Source organism: Corythoichthys intestinalis, chromosome 20 (genome assembly GCF_030265065.1).
Source record: "Corythoichthys intestinalis isolate RoL2023-P3 chromosome 20, ASM3026506v1, whole genome shotgun sequence".
NCBI lineage: Eukaryota > Metazoa > Chordata > Actinopteri > Syngnathiformes > Syngnathidae > Corythoichthys > Corythoichthys intestinalis.
Window position 1 is genome coordinate 36520834 of NC_080414.1, and position 19805 is coordinate 36540638.

At 39.8% G+C, this 19805-nt stretch overlaps 2 protein-coding genes across 2 annotated transcripts in view; one reads left to right on the forward strand and one right to left on the reverse strand.

Annotated features, from left to right (window-relative positions):
* LOC130908894 (receptor activity-modifying protein 3-like) overlaps positions 1-8974 on the reverse strand; it is a 105446-nt gene extending 96472 nt beyond the window's left edge. Inside the window, exon 1 of the mRNA XM_057824817.1 lies at positions 8685-8974. Coding sequence (XP_057680800.1) covers positions 8685-8736 — 52 coding nt within the window. The 5' untranslated portion in view covers positions 8737-8974. The remainder of the gene's footprint in view (positions 1-8684) is intronic.
* Positions 8975-11942: 2968 nt separating this feature from the next.
* The window catches only part of zmp:0000000991 (mucin-2), a 31176-nt gene continuing 23313 nt past the window's right edge, over positions 11943-19805 (forward strand). The window contains exon 1 of the mRNA XM_057824814.1: positions 11943-12224. Within this exon, the coding sequence (XP_057680797.1) occupies positions 12118-12224 (107 nt within the window). The 5' untranslated portion in view covers positions 11943-12117. The remainder of the gene's footprint in view (positions 12225-19805) is intronic.

Below are 19805 nucleotides of genomic sequence, written 5' to 3' on the forward strand. Positions count from 1 at the left end.
GCTTTTGTCATGTCCCAGCCCCAGCTTTGGAGACAGCGGAAAGAGCGCAAACAAAGCAGGAGGCGTGACAGCTAGCCGACATGCTAACCCAAACCGAACGATGTGTCCAAGTCTTATTGACGCTTTTCGAAAACAAAAACACAAACAAAATTACCCCGGACCATGTCACACGGCGGAAGCGTTGACTATCTTCAACCAACAACTTGCAGCAAACAAGTTACAGCATGTCGTTCCCCTGCTGTGTGCAGGAGCGCTTGCTGAGGGAGAAGCAGCTGGAGAATGACTACCGAGCGGCTGTTCCAGTCTTTTTCACCTTTCGAAAATGAAAAAAAGCACAAAACTACTCCCAATTCATGTCACACAAGGCGGCGAGGGTGACAGCCTTCACCGATCGGCGGCGAGCAAGATCGTTGCTCCCCTGCTGCAGGCAGAAATTCCCATTGAGGGGGAAGCAGCTGGAGAATGACTGCTGGACAAAATGGCTGAAGTTCGAGGAGCGCGTTGCTGCTTGGCTAGATTGATGCGAAAAATAAACGAATTAATCCGCAAAATCAGCTGAATCCGCAGTGCATCTGCATGCTATAAAGCAATGCTGTATTGTGAGATGCTGACCCAGGTGACGTCACATTCGCATACCTGTCAACCCGAGGCGGTTGGCAATCTTACAAATAGTGACGTATGCCCTTACAAATTGGTGACTAATCTTACAACATTGTATATAGCGTGCAATATGAAACAAAAATAAAACTCAATTTTTAAAATAATATGAATTTATTGGTAATATTGTAACATATAACCTGGAGCAATCAATCGACTATCAATACCTAAAGCTACATCATGATTACTAAATTTAACAGTGACTTTTGTTATAATTGTATGCAGCACTTTTGGCAATTTCTGTCATGTCTTGATGGCTGCACTTCATGGCACTTCAGCTCGCAATTCAGTTTCACTTGAAGGTAGATCGTTAGTGTGTCCAATTATAAACTAAAAAGGTCAATTGATAAAATTAACTCACCGATGCAATCTTTGAATCAGGTAACATTTCTTTTGCTAATTCTGAGAAGTGATCAGCAATAGTTGCAGGCAAATTGTGTTCGACAACAAATTCGCAGAATTGGCAGTATAAAATCTCCGCTCTTACTTTTAAAAAGTAATTAATTAGTTACAAATTACTTCTCCCAAAAAGTAATTGAGTTAGTAACTCAGTTACCTGAATGGAAGAGTAGTTAGTTACTTGGCAAACTAACTGGTGTTACCTGTCATGGTTTTTTTTTTCATTTTTTACAAAAAAAACAAACAAACAAAAAACAGTAACATTTGCTATGTTTGGAAGTCATTTATTTATTATTTCATTTTGACGTGAAAGTTTGAAAACAGTTTCATCATTTAAAGATAGATTCAAGTCAAGATTTTGCCGATTTAGGAAACTTTTGGATAAAAAGTTACTTAGGTTCGCTAGAAAGGTTCACTACAACAGAGCCTTTCTGAGAAGTGTACTGCTCTAAAATGGCGGCTGTTTACTAACGCCACCGAGTCTGTCATTTCGCATGTAGTTCTATATGCATGAGATAGCTAGGCGTAGATTGTAGCCTGTCGGCTACAGTCAGGAAATATAGGCGCCACCTAGCCTAGCATTGCGTTTGCAACAGCGTCACAACAAACACTTCGCTCACAGTGTCTCTGACTTTTCTCGCGTCATTTAACCAACGTTGTAACGCACATTATCTTGTTGCCGAAACGGTGAAAAAATCTGAACGGAGAAAAAAAAAAAAAATGCACGAAAAACGTACAGATTTTGAACGTACGGCATACACATTTGAAACCACTGCTCACTTGTACAAATTACGCCGAAACCGTACAACTTGACAGGTATGCATTAGCATTCATCCTCAACCCGAGATTGGAGCTGGAAGTCACTCATTTTCATGGCACGGGATTAGAAAAATTGAATAAATGAAACGATCGCTTCCACACACATGCAAGCGGTCCATTTCATTCAGTAACATAAAATACCATGTGAAATATGAAATAAACATGCTTTTTGGTGTCATGGGCACTTTAAGCACAAAGAATAGTCACATATTAGAGACTACAAGCAGCCAAAACTTTGCAACAAAAGATTAACTCTACCTTGCACATAGTGTTACTTTCCCATGTCAGTGGCACAGAAAAGGCCCAAGGCATGTTCCCTGACTGAAAGTGAATGAGGAGCTATTTATTGGCCCAAGCAGATGCTTTGCACTCAGTGGGACTCCTTTTTACTCTGTAGTGCAGATGGAGACCTTACACTCAAGAAAACTGTGGGCCTCAGCGTGAAAGCAACAAATTACACTGTGATTCTCCTGGGTTTTTTCTCTTGAACAAACTGCGTTGAACTTTCTTCTTCCCAACAGGGATGCTTGATGTGAAAATCTTCTTGTCTAGACATAATGTGAGGAAATCCCTGCTGCTTGTACAATGTTAACTGTGGTCTGAAGCGACCATACCAATATGTTCTACACTCATTTTTCGTTTTATCAGAAACAGAGAAAATACAAAGACAAATGGAAATGCAAGCATGATGTCGGAGCGTTGCCGTGAGGGCCACAGCTGTCACATGGCTGAGATCCATGTAGGGGAGGTCCCAAGTGAAAGCCAAACAGACCACATCCTCTTGTCTACAAGGCGTTTTTCAATCAGCAAAAAGTCTTCCTCAACGTTGTCTTCCCACAGTGAAGCACCATCTGACAGCAGTGAAAAAGCCGAAGCATAATGCTTGAAATTGAAATCCTGCAACTTGTCAAGTGTGGACGCCACAAAATGTCGGTCAGTGACAGGTATTGTGGCGCCAAGGCTTGACAGGAACACAATCAGACGCTGATAGTCACATCATGTTGGTGACTGACCCCTCTCCCCTCCTCTTTATCACTATCAATCCCTTCTGCTCTCCTGATAGCTCCTTAAAACTGCTACACACACTTGCACTGCTCTGTATTTAAAACAGTTTACGTACAGAAAGGAAAAACCTAGAATTTACATTACTATAATAGTAATCTTGTCATCAACACGGCATTATGGTGACATATGCAAGCACCTCAAGTATCTGCTCACCATCATGCCAACCAATACAAACCTTGTACGTACATGAAACATACTTTCATACATGATTTAATCCTTTTATCACCAGCTAATGAGCCAGATCCAGAATGTCCCATTGGCCTCGATATAGGTCAGCTCTGTCCACTGGGGCGTGATACGGTATACTCCCACTTCGGGACTGGTAATAGAGCGTTTGTTCATGATATGTTTGATGAATATTTCCTGAAGCTTAACTCATTATATAATATTTTGGCCAAGTATTGTATTGGGAACGTAGCTATGAATCAATTTCAAATACTATTAAAAGCGTTAAATTGTGTACTGTAATGGCATTTCAGATCATTTTTCTCCCAATACTTGGCAATGTAAAAATGTACAGTATCTAAAAATAGTATTTGGCAATGAGCATTTGAACATAATAAATGCATCAGAAAATAAACAATATGACTTAGACTTGCAAAATCCGCGGTGCTCTATTCTGTACAAATGTTGCCTTGACACATTGCTTCTCAATTACCGTATTTTCCGTTGTGCCCAAGAATTTTTTTTTTTTTTAATTCATTTTCTATCCTTTACACAAGTGCTAAAATTAGGACAACATTGCACTATTTCCATCATGTACATATTTCATTCTAAGTAATCTATAATTATGCACTTATAGCTCTAGAGCAGACATGTCAAAAATCCGGCCCGGGAGCCAAATGCGGCCCGTGGTCAAATTTCATCCGGCCCCAGCCTCCGTCATAAAATTAATAATGTCTGGCCCGCACACAGACTTAATAAATTGGTCAGCAGTACTGCTACCATCATATGAAGTAGGTAACACACTTAATGCTGCTCCTCATTTACCCACTAAAAGGCAGCAGCACTGTAAACAACATTACCCCGTGTGACCCTCTACTTCCAATTTTCTAAAATGGTGGCAATCAAAAAAAAAAGTTGACTGCGATGGCCGACGTTTCAAGGATAGGTGGAAATTTGACTTATTTCTTCACTAAAATACGCCACTGTCTGCCTTATTTGCAGAGACAGTCACTGTTTTTAAAAGAGTTCAATGTGAGGCGATATTACCAAACAAGACACGCTGAAATGTACGACAAGATTTCAGGGAAGATACGCATCGAGAAATTGAAGCAACTTGAAGCTTGCTTAATTTCACAGCAGCAGTATTTCACAAGAGCCCGAGAGTCGAAATAGAACTGCACAAAGGCTAGTTGCGAGATTGTTAAAATTATTAATTTGAAAAAATATTTAAGCAAATGTGACACACAGAATGGTTTGCTAAAATTTGCCTGAACACTAAATAAATTCTACGTAAAGGACGTCAGCTAAGGTTGGCCCACCACATTTTTACCACACCAAATCTGGCCCCCTTTGCAAAAAGTTTGGACACCCCTGCTCTAGAGCATATATTTTCTATTTACTTATTTTATTTATCAAATACATATGTTTATACTAGAGTGCCACGTTCAATTTCGTTGTTCACAATGTTCTGTTGTTGACGATAGCAATAAGGACCTATTCTATTCTATTCACTGTAAATAGTAATAAATTATTTCTGTAAAATTATGCTTATTATACAGTAAGTACATCTCTGCATAACATGGTGTCCTTTTTAGTATCAAAGGAAAAAAATGAATGCAGATCAACTTTCAATAACGTATAACCTATTAACATTGTTTTGTTGGTAACAGAATAGCGCATCAATTGGCATGAATTTAAAAAAAAAAAAAAAAAAAAAAAGTCACATCCAAACTGTAAAAATAAACCCAAGCTACATATTTAGCACCATTACCTCATGAGGACAATATGCCAAAAAAATTAGACCCAAAAACCAAAATTAATAGAACAAAAACGACAGTGTCATTGGACAGAGGGATAGTTTTTATTTTTGCTGCAGGCAGTAACAGCTCCTTTGCTATGGTGTGGGTTATTTTGCACCGAGCAACTTGGTATAACACCTTATATGATACTAACAATGGTTAGCTGGTTGGCTGATGTAACACTAACAAAGAGGGATGATTGTTGGCAATATTCAGCACGTTTTCGCTGAAAAAAATCAAGCGGCTTATCAATGTGATTGGGGTCTCATGTCTTTAAGTGATATCGTCATTGATTTGGCTTCCTGCTGTCCGCTGAAAACATTTTTAGACACAGTAAACAGACTCACTCATCTTTCCTTGTCTCCCACCATATTAAAAGTCAAAGCCAAAAGCCAAACATTACATAAGCTTCGTTATACAGCGGTACATGTACTTACAAAATTAATTGGGTCTGGAAGTAGCTTCTTAACTTGAAAATTCTGTAACTAGAGGCGTGTTTTCCAGGTTAATGCCCTAATCTGTTCCAAGCCACCCCAAAAATCAGACATAAATATTTTCTAATGCTTGAAAATGCATTCAATCATGTAACAAAAACATGTTACAATTAGGTAGTTTCATACTGCAGCACAAATCCGATTTTTTTGTCATATCTGTTTTTTGGGTGTGCCTGATTAGACTGTCTTTGTCCATTGAGCCCGTTCAAGTATCACGCATACACTAATTCGCAGTCCGAAATGCACTGAGGAAACTGACCCACATGCGCAGGAGCATCAAAACAAATTACCACACATGCTGGCTCTACGTCATTCAAAGGTAATCGTATTTTGATTTCCAAAAAGTGGACACAAATAACAGGCATAAATAATTCCCGTTTAGTCTTGTATTCAAATTTTATATAAATCGATAGCATGCGCACACTGTCCGTGCATGACACGCACACATATAGACAGTTTGCCCTGACTCTCGGCCGTGTAAGCAATCTTGAAATATTGCTCATATGGAACAGAGAAAACCGAGCATTTTCAGGCTTATCCTCAACCCATTTTATTTTTTAATGACTGTTATCAAGCCCGACCCTTCCCCAAAGCCGTGTTCAAGGCAAGCTAGGCGCTAACGCACAGCTGCACTGCTACCGTAGCGCTCTGTCTCACTCGCTCTTTGCTGAAGTAATTGCTGGATGAATTCCAATTTGGGAGACTTGACTGTTCAGACCGCCGCAACACTCTGGAAAAATGTGACCCAGATCAGATTTAAACCACATACAAAAGTGACCCAGATCAGATTTTAAATTGTCCACTTCTATGCGACTTGTACCATTCAGACCGTCAAGTTAATGCCTCACTCGAGTCGGAAAAACACGAAAAAAATCAGATTGGTGTATTAAGACCTGCAATATGAACCTGGCCTTAGATTATTGCACAGTAAACAAAAAATGTGCATAATGTTAAAAACCTAAATTAGAGTAAATAATAAAAGTTAATACACTCATGTACAGCTGTCAGAACACGAGGGGCGAATGAATAGGACGCTGGGATACACACATACACATACAGTAGAGGTCCTTCTTAGCCAATTGGATGCCAGAAATTATAGGCAATAGCTTATGGCAGAGCAGCTATAAGTATGTTACGTTCAGTCAACTCTGGGAGCTGTGAGTACCAGCAATACTATATTTTTGCCTTTCCTACCCTGAAATTTATTTCCTAACAAGAGGCAATATTTTCCCATTGAAGCGTGTCTTAACCTGAAAATCCCATATGTAGAGACATTCTTAAGTAGAGGTACCATTGTATTTCCTTGTCTTGTCTCCAGTGCTCTTTGATGTGTGCTTTTGTTTGGTTTAAAAATATTGTGCACACTCTGAAAATGAGAGCGCCACTGCCACCCATTGAGTGGGTGTGCAATTACACTTTATTCCAGTATGGCTAAAAACTATGTTCCCCTAGGTTGGGGGCCCCCGGGGGCGCCACAGGGGGCACTCCACTATTTGAGATGTACTGCTTTAAAAAGAGTGTTAAGTTTACTAATTTCGGTAAATCATTCATTCATTCATTCATTTTCCATGCCGCTTATTCCTCACGAGGGTCGCGGAGGTGCTGGAGCCTATCCCAGCTAACTTCGGGCAGTAGGCAGGGGACACCCTGAAATGGTTGCCAGCCAATCGCAGGGCACAAGGAGACACACAACCATTCACGCACACACTCACACCTATGGACAATTTAGAGTGTTCAATCAGCCTACCATGCATGTTTTTTTTGGGATGTGGGAGGAAACCGGAGTTCCCGGAGGAAACCCACGCAGGCACGGGGAAAACACGCAAACTCCACACAGGAAGGCCGAAGCCCGGGATTGAACCCTAGATCTCAGAACTGTGAGGCAGACGTGCTAACCACTCAGCCACCGTGCCGCCTCGGTAAATCATTTGTAATATATTAGTTGAGCAAATTTCACAGTACAGGTAGTCCCTGGGTTACGACGTACCCAATTTACTGTACGTGATTTCAACTTTACAACGACTGAGTCTTTTTTTTTTCTAATAATGTTGACTTTTGGTCTGTGACCATGCTTTTAGCTGGGCGCAGGAAGCGTAGAGCAGGTAGTTCTAATGGCACGCGGGTAAGAGCGCATGTAACGTACTTGCGCACAAGAATAAGTGCCACGAAGAAGTCGCGCAGCTGAGTGAGCCAGAGAACAGACAGATTACAGCTGCAAGCCTATGCGCACATTTGTTACTTGTGAAGCATCCACAGAGGCATACAAAACACCTTTTGTCCTGTTTATTGTGCGTTTTCAATTGTGGTCTTCTTCATGATGTGCGGATGCTAACTAATACATGCTAATCGTTTGTGTGGATTGTAATTGCTGTATCAGCAGCTACTTATAAATGCAAATTTGAATTGCTGTCATTTAAGATGAAGCTGATTTATTTTCATTTTTATTTTAGATTCATTCTGCAAATGTTGAAATTATGAGCAGCTGAATTAAGTCAGCAAACCACACGGACGTCTGACATCGTCATTTCGGAGCTTAGTTCGCTGTCTAGCTAGGATTACGTCTAGCGAGGACAGTACAATGATGTATAATACATGTTTTTGGATAATTATTTTGAGATTTTGGGGGTATTTAGGGGTATTTAAAGGGTTCATTCAGATTTATGCGGAAATTCGGGTAACGTTGCCAGCATAGGAACGGAACTCATTCATATCCCGGGGACTACATGTATTATATATAGTTCATTGGATGACAATGTGGAATTCTATGTTCAAGACTGCCAACCCATGTGCGAATTTGCCATGCTGAAATTAGCCAATTTCACATCATTGGTCGAACCTCGTTCACTATCTGTGCCAGCAGTGACATACAGAGCTACATGCTGGACAACACTTTCCTTAATGACAGCAGATGAGTAACCTTTTTGTGATGTGCTTGTGGTTTGTGATGTACTTCAGCTAGGTAGGTAGGCCATATTTTTTTATGTATACTATTGTTATGTTAATTGTACCCAATAGAGTTTTTAAATTTTTTTTTTGTATTTACTATCTACATATAAACGTATTTCAAATATCTTCATCCTTATTTTACTATGTCGAATTTTGAGCATTAATGTATTACAATTTGAAAGGTCAAGAATAGTGCGAGTGTACTTTGTGCCTCCTCAAATTGTACATGTGCATCTATTATTTGTGGCCTGTGAGTGTTTATACGTGGGGGGGAAATGCATAAAATAAGTGAAATGTATATATTTTGTATTTTCCGGTTTTTAAAAACAAGAGTACTCACCCAAGATCCCAACAATTAAAAGTTTCAGCACTGCAAACTCATTCGTATCCATCCCGCTGTGTGGATCCAGTTGGACTCCGAATGAAACCTCAGCTCCAGCTCAGTAAAGATGTACATTTGAAGCGGACCATTATTATCCTTAAAAGGCGAGAGCAAGTTCCGTCATGCTGCCTGGAGACTAGAGGCAACCGTCGAAGGCGCGACAATCCGAGAAAGCAGCGCACACGACAACAACAAAAATGAAGATTCCTGTGCGTGATTCCCGTGCGTCCGGGTGATGGTGATCGAGACTTGTCTGTAGTGAGGAGTCAGAGCTCAGCACCAGTCCTGCATCCCAAAGAGGAGGAGGGGGTGTGACAGAGCAAAGGAGGAGTAGTGCTATTCGACTGCTTTGCCATACGTACCCTTTCAAATACGTCCCAATAACTGCTATACAATATGGCTTAATGTCAGACGCCAAATATTGTATATTATACATTGTATTGTTCCGTCCCAAAAAATGTTGCTTTATTCACTTGAAGTCTTTATTTTTGTCACGCAGGGGACTGCCTAAATACAACAAGGAACTGCTGTGAAGTCATCTCAAAAACTAATATGACAACACTGACCTCATGTGGTCATTTATTCCAAGAGCGTAGGTTTGGTCTCAACATACAGTGGTAAGAAAAAGTATCTGAACCTTCTGGAATTTGTCACATTTCTATGTAAAAATCCTCATCAAGTTGGCTGGGCGCCGGTGTATCAGCGGGGTGTCGCCTGCACCGGCGGGGGACCCTGCCTTGCCTGGGGCTTGGTGGGCCGCTGGGGGTCCCGTGGCGTGTCGTGCCGGTTGGGGGGCTGCGGCTGTGGCTCGTGGCCCGGGTGGGCGGGTGGGTGTAGGCGTGGGGTTGGTGATGCGTCCCCTCCTGCCATCCCTGAAGGCCGGTTGATGGGTGCGCGGGTGGCCCGGGGGACCACCCTGGGTCCCGGGGGGGGGGGGACGATGGCTCCTTTGCTGGGCTGCGGGAGGAGGGATGGGCTGCGCATGGCCCCCCGCCCCCCCGCCCGCCCTCCCTCCCGGGGCTGGCTGGGTGGGGGCCGTGGCCCTGGGTTGGCGCCCGCGCGGCTTCTCCGCCCGTCTGCGTGGCTGTCGCGCGCCCGGTGGGGCCTGGGTGCTGCTGGAGGTGGTAGGGCATGCTCTGGTTGGGGGTCCCGGTGCCGGGATTGGCGATGCGGCGGCGTAGGGTTGGTCGCCAACGGGCTTACACTCATAAGAGATTCACACGATTACTGGGTTCTAGATCACAGAACTGATTTGTGTACACTCTACCCCTTTCAATCATTTAGCTTATAGACACCCCCACCCCCATTCTCCTCTTTCACTGGCCAATAGGCCCCCACATGGTGTAAACCGGAAATACATCTCGCTGACGATAGCACCAGCATATTAGTAACTAGTTTAGATGTTCAATGTATTTCTAGTTGTTGTTTGTGTATGTGTTTCTTTTCCTTCTTCTCTTGTATTTCTTTTCTTCTGTCCCCCCATAATCCCTTCCTGTTCCCTGCTTTGTCATAATAAAAAGGTATTTTGAATGATCACAATGGGAGTATGTCAGACTCTCAATGTGAAACATTAAAACTGTTCAGAATCCGGGCACTTAGACTACCATTCTCTGTGTCAAACAGCTGAACAGGACAGGTTTTAAAAAAAATAATAAATAAATAAAATAAAATAAAATAAAATAAAAATCCTCAACAAATGAGATCTAAACTTTTTCAAAATCACACAGATGAAAAAACAATGTCTGCTTTAACTAAAACCACCCAAACATTTATAGTTTTTCATATTTTAATGAGGACGGCATGCAAACAATGACAGAAGGGGGGAAAATAAGTAAGTAAACTAGGGGTGTGACACCATATCGAAATGGTGATATATCATGATACGTTGTATCCCAAACGGTTATCGATATGCTCCTGTCAAGAATAAAAATATCGTTTTCAAAAGGTGTCAATTTAAAAAAAAATTAAAAAGGCTGCCATTGACGGTACTCACCGCCCAACCCATTTAGACTGGGAACGTTCGTTCATTCAAAAACAGAGGTTTTACAGCCATTCGGTCCGATTTTCGGGGCATTTACAGGTCACTTGCTTTTCATTTTAGGGCATTTATAGGTCAATTCCTGTTGAGTTTGAGTCATTGTCTATTGATTTGGGTGATTCCCAGGTCACTTCCTGTTCTGTAACGCAAAATAAACAGCAAGTGACCCATAAAATATCCCAAAATAAACAGGAAGTAACTGAAAATCAACAGTTTAATGACTTTAAATGGCCCAAAATTACTCATTGCCTGGCATTGGCTGCAACTGAGAGCCATAGACGCTCAATCCGTTTGAAGTGGGAGGGATGGCAGCGAATGAACATTCGTTCATAGTGATAAACTCATTCCAATTCACAGCAGAAGCTTGTTTTTCTGTTTATTAGTTTTTTTTAGAATATCCTAGAATGATTTCCTGACCAATGTATCGATCATCGTTGTATCACCATATCGTCAGATCATCGTTATCGTGAGCTTTGTCTCGCGAAGTAAGGAAGTGTCTGGTTGAAGTTATTGCTGCCAAACGGGGGAGACAAAATATTAAATGTGATGGTTCAGTTATTTTTCCGCCTTCTGTCATTGTTTGCATACTATCCACATTAAAATATGAAAAACAATAAATGTTGGGGTGGTTTTAGTTAAAGTTTTTTCATCTGTGTGATTTTGACAAAGATCAGATTATATTTCATGGTGATTTTATGCAGAAATGTGAGAAATTTCAAATAGTTCAGATAATTTTTCATACCACTGTAACACTTTGATAATTATGAACCTATTGTGTAAAAGCCCATAAAAATAATAGTGAATACCTTAGCATATTTAAATCGAATCTTCAAAAAACTGTTACTGCCTCCTTCCTCAAAATGATGTGTGAATTTACACTAAAAACAATAGATTTATTTTTTCTGGGCACAATTAAGATCATTTCAATACTAATATTGTGCAACACCATCCTCTAGCGGTCGAGTTATAGCAACTCTGACAACCACCTAATCGGACAACACACCCCGTTGGCCCCTATAGTTAATGAGACTGAAAGGGTACAAAAAATATATTTATTTATTACTTTTGTGCTTATTTCAGAGTCTGTATGCGAAGAACCGTCTTTCTTTACACGAGTATATGTACTTTCACAAAGTGTGAGTACTTTGGCCACCTCATGTTTACTTTTATACTTTTACTGAGGGTGAAAGTTCCACGCCTGGGTGCACTTGACCGACAGGTCGTGTCCTTCGTCCTTCTGTCTGCGTAGTTGCCATTGACTCTTGAGGCGTTCACGTAGCTAGTGTAAATTCCTCACGGCGTGTTTGAGATACACTAGTCGAGTCGACCTGGATCCGAACCGGTTGAAATAGAATGTCAACAAGTGACGCAGTACATTTCGAGCTGACAGTTCGAAGAGAAGCAGCGACGCCTCCGCACAGGCAAGCACACGTAGAAACAGCACGGAGTTCTACAGCAAGGTGAGTCAAAACAGATTCGAATGTGTATTTTTACTAGTATTTTTTCACGTTTTATGTTACATTTGCCGTATTTTGTGTGGTTTTTGATCATGTTCGAGCGCGACTGGAACACCGAGCTGCCGCTGTCACACTGAACTGCATGTAGAAAGTGCGTGTTTATAGATTCAACTTGATTATAATGCTCCTGCATCATCTGTAGCTGGTCAAAATCACGTTTAAAGGTCCGTATAGTTCATTCAAGTCGTTCGGCATTAACATTATTGAGTTATTAGTAAACATTTGTGGTTCAGAGCTCGTTGCTTGCAGCTTAAAGCGAGAGAGACGTTCAATTTCTCTATTACTGGATACGCTTAAATGGGTAAATATTTTAATGGAGTTTCGTGGTGTGTCATTTTCATTCATCCCTTTAGAAAATGAAAGCAAATATGGTCTCTTCGTCATGTTTTACGTGAAATATTACTTCACAGAAGCTTCTGCTGAACACTTTAAAACATTTTAATTATATAATGAGTGTGGATTCTAATATTTTAGCAAATTACTCTACCGCCCTCTTCTCATTTCAGTTATATTTTGCAGGTGTGTGTAGTACGTAATTAATGAACGTATTATGCAGTGTTTATGGCAGCCCTTTTAATTTTTTTGTCTTAGTCTTTTTGGTCGGGCTGCAGCTATCGATTATTTTAGTAATTGATTATTCTATCAAGTAGTTCGAATAATCGAGTCATCGGATTAGGAACATTTAATGCGCTTCAGAATAAATTTTAGAAGATGTATAACAAAGGTTTGCTAAGATTGCAATTTCAAAAGAGCATTATATTCGAGCAGATGTTCCATTTCCACATAAATCAGAACTAACCCTTTAAAAACCCCGACAAAATAACTATCCAAAAAGTCCCAAAATATTGTATTTTGTTTAATGATGGAGGATACACTGCCCTGTGGTGGCAGCGTTGGGTCTGGGTGGACTGTAGCCTTGTATAACTAAGAGGCAGACTCAGATGTTTATAGATAATTGATCGCTGCGCTCTGGTTTAGCCCACCTGAGGCTGGAAGTTGTTTCAGCTAATATATGTTCATGTATGCATTTGTAATTACGTTTACAGCTACACTTTGTGGAGTTACATGTGAGCGATTTGCTTTTAGAATTGTAAATACTTTAGCATTTGTAGCATTTATGCCAGCAGGCATTTGTTAGGCAAGTTAGGATAACTTAATCTACTAAATTTACATATGTATAAGACTAGATGGATGTTTGAACACCAATCATCTGTCATCTGTTTTATTGTCAAAATTCGTGTTGTTTTGAACATAAGTGTACATATGTGTGGTACAGCTTTACAAATTGTCAAAAGTGAAGGAAGTAAAAACTTCCAAAAGCATAATTGCCTTGTTTGCCGTCTGTAAAGCTGAACAATTTCACATTAAGATAGGACACATCATATCAATAAAGTAAAATAAAAAATAAGATAATGTGAGGTATAATTATGGGACGAAAAAATTTTTTTTAAAACAACTGGAGACAAAATGGTGGCCGAAACTCCGGCATCGTAAACTAGAAATCGTTTAAGTCGAGTACATCATAACCCGGGGACTACCTGTACAAAATAAAATGAGTGTTTCTTCAAAGTATGCAGCATTGCACTTTCATTTCAAAAGAAATTAAAATACCTGAGCTAGCCACAAACGGTATAAAAGAAAAAATAAACGAGATACAGCAAAGGAAGTACAACAAAAGAACGACTGGCTAACTTGCATCGCAAAAGTCTGCAAGCTTAAATTCTATAAAATTCAAATGTGTTATTTTTTTACAATGTTCGTAATAAGTTGTTGGTCTCAATAGTGATCAGCTGGATTCAGCCATGTTAAGTAAGTTATGCCATATTCACCGTTGCCACTAGAGGGCAGTGTATCCACTTTCAAAACAAACCACTACAACACCACTCTAATTAAACAAAACTTCAAAGCAGCAAAATTTGATTTGAAGCGTTTTTCTAATCGAATTCCTCAATTTAATCGATTAATCGTTGCAGTACTATCTTATGAACAATAATACTTAGTCCTAGAGTCATCTTAAAATGTGTTTGTCTTCTTTTAGTTTTCGTTGACGAAAACTCAGAATAATTTCGTCTACTATTAGTCAACGTTTACTTAATATTTTGTCTATAAATAAAAATAAATGTATAAATAAAGGTTTCCGATTTCCAACTATTTCGAATGAACATTGACAGACAATCAAATACTGTATTGTAGCATTTACAAACTTCTACAAATCTATCATGTAATAATTCACACTCGGGAGGAAAATAGCACATTTTCAATGAATTATACCCACCTGGTTGCCATGAACTGCATGTAAAAAAAGTTGTCCGAGAGTTCAAGAGGATGCTCGACATTAGCAATAGCCTAACGCTTACGCGAATGCTATGCTAACGCCGCGATTTACATTTAGTGTGTGATGATCACTCACCACAGACCTTCAATGGCTAAAGCAACATTGCATATTCTCTCTTGCCAAGATAAGAAGAAAAATCTTACCGTGTGCATCTCAAAACAAGCAATGAGTGTGTGAGTTGCAGCAGGTCACATGAGTGACACAACCAGACACTGCTACAATGCAGGCTAACTACATATAAAATGTCACACATCGTGAACATGTGACGGAAACTATGACGGATTTTCATCATGAAAAAATTGTTGGTCCAGGAAATATTTTCGTTCCAGTTATTGTTGATGAAAACAAAACTGATGTCATGTATGTATGTGATGGATTTTTAAGTTGATTGATTTAAAAGCATGGGTAAAACATGATGCACATTTAGATCTGGAAGAGAACTATCACCATGGATACACAAAGCGACTGGTTGCACTATTTCCCTTTTATTTCTACTTCATGACATTTACAGGCTGAAAGATTTGCTTAAAGTGTGACAGAGTGAAGGTGCGGGGTTACTCAAAAACAAGTCTGGTTCTGCCCTGGCCTCACTTAAATGTTGCAAATCACTGCAAGATTATTAAAATACATTGGGAAGAACTGTTTAGCGTGTAAATCATTTGCAGTTGAAACATCTCAATTACATGTTTGTCCGAGTTGAGTACACACCCACTCTTAGTTCAGGCGGGATCCTTCTGGTTATATAAGAGTTAGCTGTCAGAAAAGGCCACACACCCACTAGTAGTGCGGCCCTTAATCCGAGCCAACATACCTCACACGCAATGTTTCAGACTTAACGAGCCTGTCAAAGAAAACAATTTGCCATCTCCGAAAAGCCATAAAAACAGATGGTGACATAATTTGTACAGTCATGATAATGTGCATGTTACAGTGCTCAAATGCTCGGATCAGCTCTTTTAAGTTTTTGTACCTCCGTGAAGTTGGCCCCCTTCAGACTCAAATTTATATAAAAACTAGACACTGCAATTTCTGGAGAATTTACTCTAGGTCTTTGCTAGGTGGAGATACAGATCTTAGCCCTGCCCAGGTTTGTTTGGGGACATTTCGGGGACAATATCAGGTCACTTCCTGTTGACTTGGGGACATTTGGGGGACACGTCCTGGTCATAACAGGTCACTTCCTTTTGATTTGGGGACATTTCGGGGACGTGTCCTGGTCGTTTGGGGACATTTGGAGGGGGGGAGGGGGTCCTGGTCCCATAAGGTCATTTGGGAGGTGTGTCCTGGTCATATCAGGTCGTTTGGGGACATTTGGGGAGTGTGTCCTCGTCATATTAGGTCATTTGGGGACATTTGGGGGACACGTCCTATTGATATCTGGCCATTTCCTGTTGATTTTAGGACATTTGTTTTTTTGCCATTGAAAATGAATGGGAAATTTGGACGTCCATGGCTGTCAATGGCATCGACTTACATTTGCGTCAATGGAATCCGAGTTCATTGGCATCAATAGAATCAACAAACATGGCCGTCAGTGGCATTAAACAAAATAAATGCCATTGAAAAGGAATGGGAAATTTGGATGTCCACAGCCGTCAATGGCATCAATGCAGTGTAAATTCTATTCAAAATTCCAATGGAAGTGAATGGGAAATTTGAACCAACGTTGCATCCCATTAAAAATAAATGGAAAATTTTATGCAAATTTCCGGGGAACCATAAATTTTTTCCAAATTCTGTTTACAACTTTTATGCCCCTCACCGTCCTGGAATTTTTGATATCCAAATAATGTGATTTGGTCAGAAATTGTAGAACTAGATAGATTTTGAAAATTTGTTTGTTTGTTTTTTGTTTTTTTTTTGTTTTGTTTTGTTTTTTCAAAAAATTGGTGAAAAATCGGCGCTTACGGGCAAACGGAAATTTTATTGGGTTCGTTCGAAAAATTTCCTACCATTTCGATATTTGAACGGTGCCGATCGGTCAAATGGTTCGGGCTGTGCGGTGCGCCAAAGAAATCCCATTAAAAAAAAACACACACAGAATAACACTATCTGGGTCTTTGAAAAAGACAGATAATGATGTCAATCGTTTGTTTCTTCTGTAAAAAGTTTTGTTTGTGCTGCTATTGTTTTTAAGATATTTACAATTCTTTTATTGGTCAATCTGAGGTCAACCAGCCCACCCATTTTGATTAAAAATGGCTAAAAACAGTGTCAATCGTTTATGCTTCGTTTGTGATATAGAAAGTGTAGTTCGCACTGATATCTTTCTATAGATATTGAGATATTAATTTCGAGTGATGATGTCACGCAGCTCCCCATTTATTACAAAATGGACCCGAAATGTTTGGTGGGGCTCACGTGCGGCTGGATGTGATTGGGCGCGCTCGGGTGGGACTTCCGGTGCCGGGACTGGCGGTGGGGCAGCGTAGGGTCGTTTGCCAACGGGCTTACACTCACAAGGGATTCACACGATTACTGGGTTCTAGATCACAGGGCTGATTTGTGTACACTCCACCCCTCCCAATCATTTAGCTTATAGATTTCCCCACCCCCTCCCCTTCTTTCCCTGGTCAACAGGCCCCCCACATGGTGTCAACCGGAAATACATCTAGCGGACGATAGCTCCAACATATTAATAGTTAGTGTAGGCGTTCAATGTATTTTTCTTACTGTTGTTTGTGTTTCTTTACTTTCTTTTCTTGTGTTTCTTTTCTTCTGTTCCCCCATAACCCTTTCCTGTTCGCTGCTTTATCATAATAAACGAGATATGTTGAATAATCACAATGGGAGTATGTCATACTCTCAATGTAAAACTTTAAAACTGTTTAGATCAACCAGACACTTAAACTTCCATTCTCCATGTCAAACAGCTGAACAGGACAGGTTTAAAAAAAAATTTTTTTTAAATGGGGCCATTCGTTTATACTATGTTGTTGTTGTAAAAAAAAATGTTTATGCTGCTATTATTTTATAGATATTGAGATATTCATTTCGAGTGATGACTTTAATCGCAGCCCTTCCGTCTCAGCTGACGGAGCGTACCAACTCTCTCAGTAACAGAGGGTTGTCCCAAAAACGAGCGCAAATGTAGCGTAAACGAAGGGCACCATTTCGGGTCTGGAGCCCTGAAAATTAATAAGATTATTGTGGTTGAAGTTTGTCTTTATGTATCGTCACATTTTCCTTATCTTTAGTATAGTAAGGAAATTCTCTGTCCTTACAAAGTTCATTCACAAGCACTTACGTGCATGATAAAACTACAGGCCGCGCAAGAGGAAAGTCGTTACTCAAGCGTGATTAATTGAACCCTTGTGTGATGCATTACAGTTTTAAATTGCAACCACAATAACGGACATACCTCTTTGTCTGTCAATCAAAATCAGCATTCTGTATGGCAAAGGCATAGTATTTAACACAGCAATCTATCATTATATTTGTGTTTGCAATATCACAGCAGGCGGTTGTATAAGACAGGGGTGTCAAACTAATTTTGGTCCGCAGACCAGATTTATGACAATTATATCAGACTAGCTTTTTTTCGGCCGAATAAGTTAACTCACTGGCTGCCATTGACGCCGCTCGACATCCAATCCATTTTGACAGCGCCGTCAATAGCACTGGAAGATGGGCATTCGCAGTCAGTCCTTGAATTATAATGACGAATTAATAATAATATATAAGTTAATTTGACTTCTACGGTAGCGTTGTTAATGCCAGGCAATGAGTTTATTTTATGTCACTTATGGGTCACATCCTATAAATTTCTGGGCTGCTTCCAGCAGATTTGGTGTCACGTCCGGGTGGTTTTGGGAGATATTTGGTCACTTCTTTGTTAACTATTTGGCTGCCGTTGACGGTGCTAGACGTCCATATTAACTGGGAGAGCGCAAATGAACCAATGTAACTGCGGAGACGAAAGTGAACCAAATCCAGTAACCTGATCACATAAATCACAAATTCACGGTTTTACGGCGCCGATGTCAAAATAAAAGTATATAAAGTTCTATTTATAATAAGGCTGCAACAACTAATCGATGAATAAATTAGTTGCGAACTAATATGATTATAGATGTTTGCCGGCAACTATGAGCAGTGCCGTTTGGGTGTCATGTGAGGCTGAGCGCATGTACTAGTAATTAGACCAAGAGAGAGAGAGTTTACTGCTACACTCAGGTTCAGTTGATGAATCAATAATATTAATAAGTGTGGAGAGTTAGATTGTCTTTTGTGTTGTTAGATCCAATGTGCCTCCGTCAGAGGTGAGTAAATGAAGGCAATTAATATTTTTTCTATTCCTTGTTTATGAGACGTTACTACTTAGCACGAAGCGCTAAGCTAGTTAGCGATTATACTAATCAGTGTCTGCAATCAGTGTATTGTGTTTTGGAGAAGCATATTAACACTTGAGTTATTGTTAGATCGTAAAGTTGTCTCATTTCTTTTTTATAAAGGAACCACACACATAATCCCATTTATATAACATTTTTGAGTCTTCTTTCAACACAAACTCCCATTCAGACTGTAAATTGTCATACAAGAGAGTGTGCCTTGAAATTGGATTTGGATTGTATTTATGAACAACTGTTTGATAAAGAAAACTGATTCATGGCAGTCTGCCTCCTCCTTTTTTAATTTTGTTGTTTAGCTTGTCCAAAGAAATTGAGTCACAATTTCTATCAGCGCTTTGCCCACAAAAAAAAAAAAAAAAGTCAATCAACGGCACTTTTTTTTTTAAAAGTTGAATTAGGAGGATTTGTCTGATTTATATACTAAGAAGTTCTTTGCATGTTTTATACTCAGAACATTTATTAAAAACAAGTTTTCTGTACTTGAAACAGTACAGTTGTAAACTAGTTAAGTCAGGAAACTGTAATAAAACATTATTGCTGAAGGAAATAGTCATCCATTTTGTCTTCATTGTTACTTACAACATGGCTAAAACAATTAAATATTAAATTGTGAAGGTAATTGTAAAAAAGTGACATTTATCCAATTCATCAATGAATCGTTTAATTAATCATCCGATTAATTGTTAGTTGCAGCCCCAATGTATATCATGAATGCCCTACTACTTGCCTGTCAGGCAGAACGACCCCGCGGGCCGGATTGGCCTGAGGGGCCACTTCTGGAACCTGTAAATAAACAAAATACATTTAAAAAGTCATCTCACATAAGAATACAACAAG